Source organism: Myotis brandtii, unplaced genomic scaffold, assembly GCF_000412655.1.
Source record: "Myotis brandtii unplaced genomic scaffold, ASM41265v1 scaffold420, whole genome shotgun sequence".
Classification (NCBI taxonomy): Eukaryota; Metazoa; Chordata; class Mammalia; order Chiroptera; family Vespertilionidae; genus Myotis; species Myotis brandtii.
Window position 1 is genome coordinate 1889488 of NW_005366109.1, and position 13234 is coordinate 1902721.

Below are 13234 nucleotides of genomic sequence, written 5' to 3' on the forward strand. Positions count from 1 at the left end.
CTCTCTTTCCTCTTTTCTCAAACTCTATGCCCTCTATGCTTCTGTAATTCTCTTCTATACACCCCAGCCTTGTAATACTTATGTCTAGATAATTCCCCTCTCTGTTTTCCACTTCCCTAATTTTCTTCTCAAATTTGTATAATCTACTGTCAAATTATTTTTTGAGTTTTAATTTTAGTTTTTTGATTCTCTTTTCTTTCAAAAAAAATACTGTCATTTTTAATAATTTCCTACTCCTTGCATATATTTTAAAATGTGTTGTCTATTTCTTTAAACATGTTTAGCACAGTTGTTTTAATTTCTGTGTTTGTTAATTCCAGCATATGGGGTCTATGTGGCTCTGTTTCTGCTTTCTGTGGTTTTAATAGTTTTTGTTCAGGTTCAAACTGTCTTGTTTTCTGTATGTATCTTTGGCTGCTAGCTAGGTCATCACCTTTGAAAATTATCTGAAGCCTAGGATGGATGTGCCCGCATCCAGACAGGTTTTGAGCTTTCTTCTGCCGGGTCCTTAAGAGCTTACTCAAGGATCAAAGCACAGTTAACAGTTGAAAATCTCTGGCCCACATAGGCCAGGTCTACCCAACGTGCGAATCTATGCAGGTGTCATCCTCAGGCCGGGAAGGCTTTCCCCGCTTTCCTTTCCCCTTTGCTCTCCCATTCGGTTGGGTTCCAAGGCCCATAGACCTCTCAGCAGTTCCTATAAGGCAGTGATGGCGAACCTATGACACGCGTGTCAGAGGTGACACGCGAACTCATTTTTTTGGTTGATTTTTCTTTGTTAAATGTCATTTAAATATATAAAATAAATATCAAAAATATAAGTCTTTGTTTTACTGTGGTTGCAAATATAAAAAAATTTCTATATGTGACACGGCACCAGAGTTAAGTTAGGGTTTTTCAAAATGCTGACACGCAGAGCTCAAAAGGTTCGCCATCACTGCTATAAGGTGAGGAGAGTGGAAGCATATTTAGATATCATCTATAAACTGAAGAGTCCCTGCATTTCAGGCTCATTTATCCAATTAGGAATGTATAGTTGGATCTCAAACTTACCATGTCCTCTCCAAAGCCAAATTCCTGTTACTCCCTAAACCTGCTCTTCCAACAGTGCTCTCCATCTCAAAAAATAGCAACACCATTCAATCTTTCAGGGAATCATGTTGGCTCTATCTTCAAACTATATCCAAGATTTATCCATTCCATTGCCAATATCTGTGCAAACTATTGTCTCTCTTCTTGACCATTACAGATGTCTCCTCACTGCTTCCGTTTCCTTTGCCCCTCTCAATCTATTCTCAAATCAGTTAAAACGTGAGCCATATCATGACACAATCCTCTGCTCAAAACCCTCCATGAGACTCATAGAATATGCATGCCAAAATTCTTACCGGGACTCAAAGGCCCTATCCCATTTGACCTCATCTCCCCGTGACTCTGTTCCAGCCACATTTATTAAGCCTTGTACACACTGGATATGATGTTCGCTCAGCACCTCATTTACTGTTTACTCTGCCTGCAATGCTCTTCCCCTAGATATTTAAGTGGTTCCCTTTCTCATGTCCTTTAAGTCTTTCCTTATATGTTTTGAAAGCCAGAGCCTCCCCTACTCCCCATATTCAGCTATACCTCTGAGCACTGCCTATTTCCTTTCTCTGCTTCATTTTTTCCAAAAAGACTTATAATATACTATTATATATATATATTCTCTCCCACTACTAGAATGACAGGGACATCTGTCTATGCTACCAGACACACAGAAATCATTCATTAAATGTTTGTTAAAGGAATGACTGCTATATTTGAGGTGCTTGTGTGCCCAGATTGTGAGATGCCCAGTAGGAATTTGGACATAGAGGTGTGGAGCTTAGAATGGAACCTGAAGGTGGGGTTCCAGAGTTGAGATTCTCCAGGTATAGAGTTGAGACGGCATCCTCTGAACAGTGGGAAGAGAAGAGGAGGATGGAGCTCTATGGAACAGTTCCATGTGAGGGACGGGTGGAAAATGGTGCTTGGGATGCTACCCAAGTCATTAGATGAACCTGGAAAGAACTGAGCCTCTGAAACCAAGAGCGGGAACATTTTTAGTAAGGAGGTGGTTGTAGCAATGTTAGAGGCTGCAGGAAAGATAAGGTGGGGATGCAAAACCCAAACCCAAACATTCAGTGATAACATTTTGAAAGCTCAGGAGTAAAACCATCCCACATCCTGATGTAAGTATTTTGAAGTGTTGAATTTTGAGTGTGAAAGATACCTATAGCAAAACTTGCAACTTGAGTACCACTGTAATTGTGCCAAATATTCCATAATTCATCTAAGTGTATTGGGAAATTAGTTTTATCAATGTGATGAGGAGCAGATTGGACTTGCACCAGACACGTTTAACTTATGGTTTAGATTTCATGGGTGACGGGTTAAACCGAGTAACCTTGAAGGTGATCATTAGCATTTACAAACACTTCATTGATAAGAGTTGATATTTTCTTTTAATCTCATCTGTACTAATTTTATAGGAGCTGTGGGGGACCGTGATAGTGAGATGTTACTAAAATAATGTGTATAACATTTCAGATAACTAATGAGATTGTGCGACAAATGATGGAAATGGAAGGCATGTACAGCTTGGATAAGCCTGGAGACTTCACTACTATTGTTGATGTACAGCTCATAGCAGCAATGATCCACCCTGGAGGGGGTCGAAATGACATTCCCCAACGTTTAAAAAGACAATTTACTGTGTTTAATTGCACATTGCCTTCCAATGCTTCAATAGACAAAATTTTTGGTATGACTCTTCTTGGTGTTTAATTTTTTAATTGCATACATAATGAACATAGACCATGCAAAACCTTCTTTAAGAGATAAAAGGCTCTGTGTGAAGTGGGGATTAAGTATGTGAAATAGAGGGCTAAGTACCAGAAAAGAGGGGAGTAAATACTAAGAAGAATGTTTATAGCCCCTGTTAAGACTCAGGAATATTTAGAAATAGCCTTGTTAAAGGTTGGCTTAGAGATAAGCAAATCTTTGTGCTTTGGTTTTCTTGGCATAATTAATAAGAGGAATTTGGGCTGAGTGACTGCACATTGATCATAGGTTAACAATATAATATACCAAGTCAAATGTAGCAGTTTGCTATGTTAATAAAAATGAAAATTTTAGTGCCAAATTTAGGTTCACATAAACTATACCATCAAAAATTATGTTTTTGAAGACATACAAGAGAAACAGACTCATGAATATGTGGACATTAATTATTTGACATGGCAGGTACTGTAGATCAGAAGGGAAAGGCATTTTCAATGGGTGGTTCTGGGATATTTACTAATTCTTATGGGAAAATCACTGAAATTGGACCCCTACTTCACACCAAAAATAAAATCAATACAGATAGATTAAAGATCTAAATATGGACATCAAAGCTTATAAAACATTTGGAAGAAAATAAAGGTAAATATCCAAATGACCTCTGTGTAGGAAAGAACTGTTTATTTATTTTTTAAAAAATATATTTTATTGATTTTTTACAGAGAGGAAGGGAAAGGGATAGAGAGTCAGAAACATCGATGAGAGAGAAACATCGATCAGCTGCCTCCTGCACACCCCCCACTCTGACATGGCAGGTACTGTATGTAGATCAGAAGGGAAAGGCACTTCCAATGGGTGGTTCTGGGATATTTAGTAATTCTTATGGGAAAATCACTGAAATTGGACCCTTACTTCACACCAAACATAAAACCAATACAGATAGATTAAAGATCTAAATATGGACAATAAAGCTTATAAAACATTTGAAAGAAAATAAAGGAAAATATCCGAATGACCTCTGTGTAGGAAAGAACTGTTTAAATGAGACTCAGAAAGCATAAGCCATACGAAAAAAGGATGATAAACTTGACTAGGTTAAGAACTGTGGTTCCTCTAAAAATCAGCATTAATAGAGTAAAAAAACAAGAAAGTGGAAGAAAAAAAAATTTCAACCCCTATAACAAAACAAAAAAAGTTAGTATTCTGAATATTTAAAGAAATCGTATGAATCATTAAGAGAAAAGCAAACCACCCAATATAAAAATGGGCAATGAAAAACCAGTACTTTAAGAAAAGGTAACCAAGTAGCAAGTAAACAAATGTAAAGGTGATAAGCATGAATATTCAGGAAGATGCAAATTTAGAGCACCAAGGAAATGCCACATCATACCACTAGATTTGTAAAAATGAAAAATTCTGACAAAATCAGGCATTGGTGAGAACGCGAAGCAACTGGGCCTCTCATCCCCGGCCGGCTGGCGGGAGTGCAGTTTGCCGCCAGCCCTGTGGGGAGGGATTAGACGTTGGTTCTGGAGAAGCAGCCCATGGCCACACCCCCAGCAGGTCCACTTCCGGCTGTATAAGAGTTCATCATTGTTTTTCTTTATGGTGTGTGCTCTCTGAGTCTCACTTGGGAAGTTCTTTCCTCCCCAGAGGTCATGCAGACGGTCTCCTGTATTTCTTCCCAAGCATTGCATAGCTTTGCCTTCCATGTTTAAGTTCTCCATCCACCTGTAATTGATTTTGCATCTGTGCTCTGGAACAATGTTCATGATAGCAAACGCCTTGAAGTAACCCCCATATTTATTGACGATAAAATTGGATAAATAACTTGCTGCATAGGTACACAGTGTAATGCCACACAGCAAATATGAGCACACACAGCTACATGGCTCAACATCGCATAGATACACAGTGTAATGCCACACAGCAGCAAATATGAGCACACACAGCTACATGGCTCAACATGGATAAAGCTCAGAAGTAGCATGTTGAGTGAAATAAGCAAGTCACCAAGGAATATACGATTCTATGAAATTAAGTTTCAAAAATTAGGGTTAAAAAAAGTTAAAGTTCAGAAAAAATACATGGCAAAGCCATAAAGAAAAGCTAGTTCTTGTTCTCACCAAGTCGGAGTGGTGGCTACCTCGGGGAGAAGGGAGGGAGGGGGACGGGTGGACAAACGGGCTTCCAGTGTCCCAGGCCCTGTGGTGTCTCTCGGCTTAGTGGTCTGTATGTGAGCATTTGCCACACTATTTCATACGCTCTTCAATGTGATTAATATTGAAAGTTACATGTGGAAACAAACCAGAAATTGAGGCTCAGAAAGGAGAAATGACTGCCCAGTCAGGGCCGAAGGGAGGGCGGGGGAGGGATGGACAAACGGGCTTCCAGTGTCCCAGGCCCTGTGGTGTCTCTCGGCTTAGTGGTCTGTATGTGAGCATTTGCCACACTATTTCATACGCTCTTCAATGTGATTAATATTGAAAGTTACATGTGGAAACAAACCAGAAATTGAGGCTCAGAAAGGAGAAATGACTGCCCAGTCAGGGCCGTGTGGCCTGTGCAGGGCAGGGGCGTGGTGCGAATCCTGATTTTGGATTCCAGATCCCATGCTCCCCACAGAACGCGTGTCCCACAGGAAGCTGGAGGCTCAGAACCAGAGGATTTCAGGAAGCAAAGGGCCTTCCGGCCTCTGGCACCAGCAGCCATGACTTTGGAGGACAGTTCCATGTTCCCTCCAGGCTGCTCTTCTTCGAGCTGTGTGAACGAAGCCCAGTTTCTTTAGCTCCCCCCCACCCCCACCCCTTCGTAACCTGCTCTGAATCGCCCAACAGCGATTCACGTTCACATTCCCCTGAAAATACCCTGCTCAGCACCGAGCACGTCACGCAGTGTGCCGTCTCACTGGGGGAATAGAGCACCCCGGTTTTGCAGTCTGAACCCCAAACATTCTAACCCTACAACGTACCCTTCCCGAGGGCGGTTATGTCGCACTGTCTGTGCTGGGTGTGTCCCGGGAGCCACAAGAGGGCCAGCCCAGGCCGGGGCGTTGACTGACGGCAGGTCCGGAGATGTGGGTGCCGAGTCCGTTTCTTTCAACAACCTCTCCGCTGACCGTGAGCAACTGCTTTACCTGCCTGGGCCTGGGCTGCTCCCCTGCAGGATGAGGGAGTGGTTTCTAAGTCCTTTGGCAGCTTCCTACGCCCCAGGATGAGTGCTGTCCTACAGGCTCCGAGCCAGGCTACGTGGGTTCAAATCTCAGATTCGCCCACAGGCCGTGTGACTGTGGGCCAGTCCTAAACCCATATTAACATGGGAAGAATAATAATGTCTGCCTCAGATTCTTTCTCAGAGGATGTTGGGAGGGTTAAATGAGTGAGTCCATATAAAATGCTCAGCACAGCCTACTAAGCTTCCCAGGCCGACTGTTGACTTTGTTGAGAAATTCTTAACACCGCCTCGTCAGTCTTGTAATGATTTATTCTCAGGGATAAACATGCACCTTGTAACCTTTTAATGAGCTTGCACCTTTAATCTTGTGTGTGTGTGTGTATGTGTTTTCAGGAGTTATTGGCTGCGGATACTTCGACCCCTGTAGAAAGTTCAAACCTGAAATATGTGAGATGATTTCAAGTCTGGTTTCCGCGGGCAGAGTGCTGTGGCAGTGGACTAAGGTACGTTGTCTGTGGTCAATAATAAAAACACGTCAAGTGTGATCCAGCCTAGTTCTCACGCGTGGCCCACGTGAAGTTATCACATTACATGTGGTAATGCCGTTTTGTGCAAGACAAACTAGGTGCTCAGAGAGATTTAGGACGCCTTTTCCTCCCAGGCAGCGCATGTGCTGATGGAATGGAGTTTTCCATATGTATGAGGTATTGCTGTGAACCAGCTATGACACCCAAGAGAAAGTAGAATTTTGCTGAAATGAAAACACTGCTTTTCCACTTGTTACTTTGATTTGTAACTCTCTGTATGTCTGTCTCCCCGCCTAGACGCACCTCCCCTCTCCGATCAACTATGTCAGACCCAGATATTTACTGACTGAGTGAATACTTGGGTTTCCAGATATTCTTAGCTAACCCAAACTGGTGTGTTCCTCAGAGGTGGAGCATGAGTTAGTAAATGGATGGAAATGTACTTAAAAATAGGCTAGATTTCAATACACAAGTCAGTGGCCTACGTAAAGCTCAGCAGCTACTTGACTTTCAGCAGCATTTGACATAAATGGTCCCTAAGCACTTTCTTCACTCGGCTCATCCACTCGGTTTGCTTCCTCTGTCATTGGCTACTCAGCAGACCTGTGCCTGTCACCAGGTGGCTTAAGGCAGACTTATGGAAAAGCAATTAAGTGTGGGTCTGAGATAAAAACAAAGTTGATATGTTTGCCAGAAAATGGCAGAGGTGAGAATTAGTTGTCATAGTTCACTATCCATTCTTTAGGCCATTTACACACATCTGTGTGGAAGCTACGTCCTGGGGACACCGAGGGCCAGCCAGGGCGGGCTCAGGGATTCCAGAGACAGAACTCTCAGGAAGTGGGTGTGTCTCATGAAATGCTCCTGCACACAGCCCCCCCCCCCCCCCCGCCCAGCAGCACAGGGCCTTTGCACGTGCTGTTCTGCCTCTCTTAAAGAAACTCCCAAATGAATGGCACGGTCTGAGTGTCTGAGAATTTTCTGTGGTAAGACCCATCTGTTTTCCAGTGGGGCTATTGCTCAATTTAATGTGCCTTTAGACACATTTTCATGCAAAGCTTTGGTTCAGCAGACCTGTGCCTGTCACCAGATGGCTTAAGGCAGACTTATGAAAAAGCAATTAAGTGTAGGTCTGAGATAAAAACAGAGTTGATATGTTTGCCAGAAAATGGCAGAGGTGAGAATTAGTTGTCATAGTTCACTATCCATTCTTTAGGCCATTTACACACATCTGTGTGGAAGCTACGTCCTGGGGACACCGAGGGCCAGCCAGGGCTGGCTCAGGGATTCCAGAGACAGAACTCTCAGGAAGTGGGTGTGTCTCATGAAATGCTCCTGCACACAGCCCCCCCCCCCCCCCCGCCCAGCAGCACAGGGCCTTTGCACGTGCTGTTCTGCCTCTCTTAAAGAAACTCCCAAATGAATGGCACGGTCTGAGTGTCTGAGAATTTTCTGTGGTAAGACCCATCTGTTTTCCAGTGGGGCTATTGCTCAATTTAATGTGCCTTTAGACACATTTTCATGCAAAGCTTTGGTCTTTCTGGTATCTTTCTGTCGAAGCTCCTCTTGTTATCTGACCATTTAGTGCAGTGATGGCGAACCTACGACACGCATGTCAGAGGTGACACGGGAACTCATTTTTTTGGTTGATTTTTCTTTGTTAAATGGCATTTAAATATATAAAATAAACATCAAAAATATAAGTCTTTGTTTTACTATGGTTGCAAATATCAAAAAATTTCTATATGTGACACGGCACCAGAGTTAAGTTAGGGTTTTTCAAAATGCTGACATGCCGAGCTCAAAAGGTTCGCCATCACTGGTTTAGTGGCTCCCCTTTCTCACCTTTCGTTGCCTCGTTAACTCACTGTGCCGAGCTTTCACTTCCACTGCTCTCACCAGGGTCACCCAAGAACTCGGTGTTGCCATAGCTAAAGGCTGATGTCTTCTTCCTCTTACTTGACTTTCAGCAGCATTTGACATAAGCACTTTCTTCACTCGGCTTCAGAGGGGGCTCATCCACTCGGTTTGCTTCCTCTGTCATTGGCTACCTTTTCTAAGCCCCTTCTCCACCCCCTCCAAGTATTGGGTGCACTCGATCTGGATGCCAGACGTGGTTTCTGTCCCAGTCTTTTATATATATATATTTTTTATTGATTTCAGAGAGGAAGGAAGAGGGAGAGAGAGATAGAAACATCAATGAGAGAGAATCATTGATTGGCTGCCTCCTGCACGGGGTCTAGCCCGCAACCTGGGCATGTGCCCTTGACCAGAATTGAACCCAGGACCCTTCAGTCTACAGGCCAACGCTCCATCCACTGAGGCCAACCGACTAGGGCTCTGTCTCAGTCTTTACCCCGAATCTCATCTGGCCTCGGGGCTCGGAACACCTCTCTGTGCTGATGGCGTCAAAATCAGGACCTATATCCCAGCCTCGCTGCTCGGCTCCAGACCTATTTCTAACTGCTTAGTAGACGTCACCATTTCGATATCTAACAACCATCTCAAAGTTAGCATGTCCGAACAGAACTCCTGATTGTCCTTAAATGTGCCCCTTCCCAGCCTTATGCATCTTAGTTACCAGCAACAACTGTCCTGCTCCCCAGGCTGAAAACTGGTCCACCCTCCACTTGTCCCATCCCCTGATTCCAGCTGCAAGTCTCAGGACCTGCTTTCACAATGTGCCCCACGCTGAGAGCTTAGAGCCACCTCACTGTGAGCCCTGATGGGGGCTTCCGTCACCTGCCCGGACCACGCAGCACCTTCCTAGCCAGCCTCCTTGCCTGCCCTCCTTGAGTCTGTCCTGCCACAGTCCTGAGACGCTTTTACAGGAAGTAACCCAGAGAGCGTTCCTCCTCCTCAAAAGCACTAGTAGGTTCCCAGTCACATTCACAGTGAAAGCCACCGCCTGGCTGGGGCTGTGCCCTCGCCCTGAGCTGGCCCTGCTCACCTGTCTCCCTCCCACCTTCTGCTCCAGCCATGATGCCTCTCTCCACCTCAGAGCCAGGACACTTCATGTGACTGATTCTCATCCTCCTGACCTTCATTTTCTCCAAAGTGCCTGTCCGGGGCCTCGTCTCAGGCATTCTCTGTCTCAGGACTCCATTTTTTTCTAACCATGATTTATATCATTATTGTTTGTCTATCAATATGCTTATTTCCTACGTATTGTTGGCTTCCCACTAGATGGGAAGCTCCCTGAGGGCAGCAGACCTAGGGGTCTCGTTTACTGGGTGTGACCTTCATTTTCTCCAAAGTGCCTTCCGGGGCCTCGTCTCAGGCATTCTCTGTCTCAGGACTCCATTTTTTTCTAACCATGATTTATATCATTATTGTTTGTCTATCAATATGCTTATTTCCTACGTATTGTTGGCTTCCCACTAGATGGGAAGCTCCCTGAGGGCAGCAGACCTAGGGGTCTCGTTTACTGGGTGTCTTCTCAGGGCAGTGGGAGGTGCTCAAACATTGTCATTGAAAAATAAGTAAGTTTTCCTCCTCTGCCCACCCCCAGATAAACAGCCTTCTTTATCTATATTTTTTCAAATCCCCCGTCTTCACAAAACACACTTTTAATCCACTCGCTGTGCATCGCTTCACCTTCATAGAACTTAATGTAGCTCTAAAGCAGAAGCAGGTCCAAAAAGAAGGAAGTTGACAAAAAATTAAAGGGAGGTACTAGAAGAGAAGGAAAGAAGCAGGTTCATAAATGAGCAGCAGAGGGAAAGAAAGGCACTTACCTAATTCTCTTTAATGGCCACTCCAGTTGCTGATGCCTGTCTTTTACAGCAAAGAAGGAAAAGCAGCATTCCCATGGCCTAGTCCCTTTATTTTTGCATATCTGTAACATAAGTGTATGATTTACATTTTCGCTCGGCATGGAACTGAGCAAAGAGGGAAAGAACACTTCTCTTCATTCTCTCTCCTTTGCTACCTGCTGTTTTTACTTCCACTGTGAATTAGCCTGTGAAAATCGTTCTCCAAACTCAACGGGGGACTAGTTCAACAAAGAGAGGGCTCATTCCACGAGGGAGCGGAAGGGAACATGTGCTCCTGAACGCATCCTGTGGAAAGTCTGCTCTGTTTTTCCAGAATTATAGCTTCGCTTTGGAAAGCGAAGCTGATGATGCCAATACACTCTCCTCATGGCCAGCAGTGCCCTCCACACCTGCAACACCTCAAGTTTATCCCCACCTGGTCATGGATACAGCTGTGCCTGTTTAGATTCTACAAGGAATAATAAGTAAATTAGTGTTCAAACAAACAAACAAACAAACAAAACCCAGGAACACCACCTAGTACTAACAGCTGCACATCAGACTATATGTCTGCCGATTTATTCCAGGTGTGCAGACATATGAGAGCCTGTGGACTGAGCCTGGGTCCCCTTTGTGGAACTTAGACTTCAATATACAGATGTACATGTGGAAATACAAGCTCATGAAGGCCCCTAACCAGACAGTCTATAGAACATAATCATTGTTGACTTGAGAAGTGAGCCTGGTGACCAGCTCACACCGTGTTTTGTTAGGACCTATTTCTGAAGAACACTAATGAGGTAATAATGACCAGGAATGCTTATTCTGACAACTCACATCGTTTTTAAGAAGTCGGGGGAAGTGACTTGTTCAAAGCCAGCTAGTGGTGGTAGAACGGGCTGGAATCTGTGTCCCGTATGTCATGCTTGAATCCCTCCCATTCAAGGGCTTATGCTTCTTTACGTTTTATGGTGGTTTATGTGTTCTCTCCATCAACGCTAATGAAAATATAAACTTAACGTTGGTTTAATGCTCAGCCTATTTAATTTAAAATAGGACTTGTGAAATAAAGTAGTTCTAAAAACACTTCTACTTTTAGTTTATCAGAAAAGTGAATGAGTATCACTCTTGTTTTTTATCTCTAGGTGAAGATGCTGCCAACTCCTTCTAAATTTCATTACATTTTCAATCTTCGAGATCTTTCCAGAATTTGGCAAGGGATGTTAAACATAAGAGCTGACGAGTGTAATTCGATCTCTGTTCTCCTGTCACTTTTCAAACACGAGTGCAACAGAGTCATTGCAGACAGGTATGTATCACGGTGCCTGGGTTCAGTGTTCTGTGTCAAAGTTTATACAGTCACCCTCAGCGGTTTGGCTCACTGGGTAGAGTGTCGACCTGTGGACTGAAGGGTCCCGGATTTGATTCCGGTCAAGGGCTCTCACCTCACTTGCAGATTTGATCCCCAGCCCTGGTCTCCAGCCTGGTCTCCAGACAAGGTCGGGCGCATGTGGGAGGCAACCAATCCATGTGTCTTTCTCACATTGATGTTTCTCTCTTTGTGTCTCTCCTTCTCCCTTCCACTCTCTAAAAATCAATGGGAAAATATCCTCTGGTGAGGATTAACAACAACAACAAAAAGTGTATACAATAGATTAACTCCTGCATTGTCCGCTCAAATCAGTAGAGTAAGGAGTAGTGAGTCAGTAGAGCAAGGAGTGGTGAATCAGTAGAGTAAGGAGTAGTGAGTCAGTGGAGTAAGGAGTAGTGAATCAGCAGAGTAAGGAGTAGTGAATCAGTGGAGTAAGGAGTAGTGAGTCAGTGGAGTAAGGAGTAGTGAATCAGTAGAGTAAGTAGTAGTGACTCAGTGGAGTAAGGAGTAGTGACTCAGTGGAATAAGGAGTAGTGAGTCTGGAGTAAGGAGTAGGGAATCAGTGGAGTAAGGAGTAGTGAGTCAGTGGAGTAAGGAGTAGTGAATCAGTAGAGTAAGGAGTAGTGAACCAGTGGAGTAAGGAGTAGTGAATCAATGTAGTAAGGAGTAGTGAACCAGTGGAGTAAGGAGTAGTGAATCAATGTAGTAAGGAGTAGTGAACCAGTGGAGTAAGGAGTAGTGAGTCAGTGAGTAATGAGTAGTGAATGAGTGGAGTAAGGAGTAGTGAATGAGTGGAGTAAGGAGTAGTGAATCAGTAGAGTGAGGAGTAGTGAATGAGTAGAGTAAGGAATAGTGTCTTAGTTTTCTCTGGGGCTTCTGAAGCATCGATGCCGTTTCCCACCTGCTGGTCGCCTTAAAAAGATTGCTGTGCCACATTCAACAGGACATCTTTTTAAATCACCACATTATAAGAGAGCTGGTAACATTCAGAGGCAAATTTTAGTGACTTACATTTTCTAAAAAATTGGAGCTCTGTGTAGTTTTGGGGTAAAATCTGGTACATAAACTCAGTCCTCATTCTGAGCCTGTGTCCCCCTCTGTGAAACGTGGAGGGTAACGTCAGTCTTACCAAGTTGCAAAGGCCACCAGTGTCTCACACACAGGTGACATTTGTCCAGTGTCAGTCCCCATCCTCCTCTCTTCCCCCTGATACCGTAAGTCTGAAAAGGACCTTCATGCACTGTGTGCCCACAAACCCAGAAAGAGGATGCACGCCCACACTGACTGTCACTTCTGCACGCTTATTGCAAGTTTTAGGGACTTTTGACCTCACCCAGTTGACTCACCTGTATTGTTAAACAAAACAATTATTCATGACACTGGTTAAAGCGACTGTCGTGATAGTAGAGGGACTGCTGCCATGGGGCTTTACAATAGTGGGCAGAGGCTCAACTCCAAACCCAAAAAGGAAAAAGTGGGAGTTTATAGGCAAGGAACAGGGTACGGGAGGTCGGCAGGTGGAAAATCAGCAAGAGGAAACCTCAGGTATAGGGGAATTCTGGCTAAACGGACCTAAGTAGGATTCTTGCAGGCCAGGCGATCAC

General features: G+C 44.0%; 1 protein-coding gene across 1 annotated transcript in view; it reads left to right on the forward strand.

Annotated features, from left to right (window-relative positions):
- Window positions 1-13234, forward strand: part of DNAH8 (dynein, axonemal, heavy chain 8) — a 272357-nt gene that overhangs the window by 149718 nt on the left and 109405 nt on the right. Inside the window, exons 54-56 of the mRNA XM_005873788.2 lie at window positions 2569-2782; window positions 6370-6479; window positions 11404-11567. Coding sequence (XP_005873850.1) covers window positions 2569-2782; window positions 6370-6479; window positions 11404-11567 — 488 coding nt within the window. The remainder of the gene's footprint in view (window positions 1-2568; window positions 2783-6369; window positions 6480-11403; window positions 11568-13234) is intronic.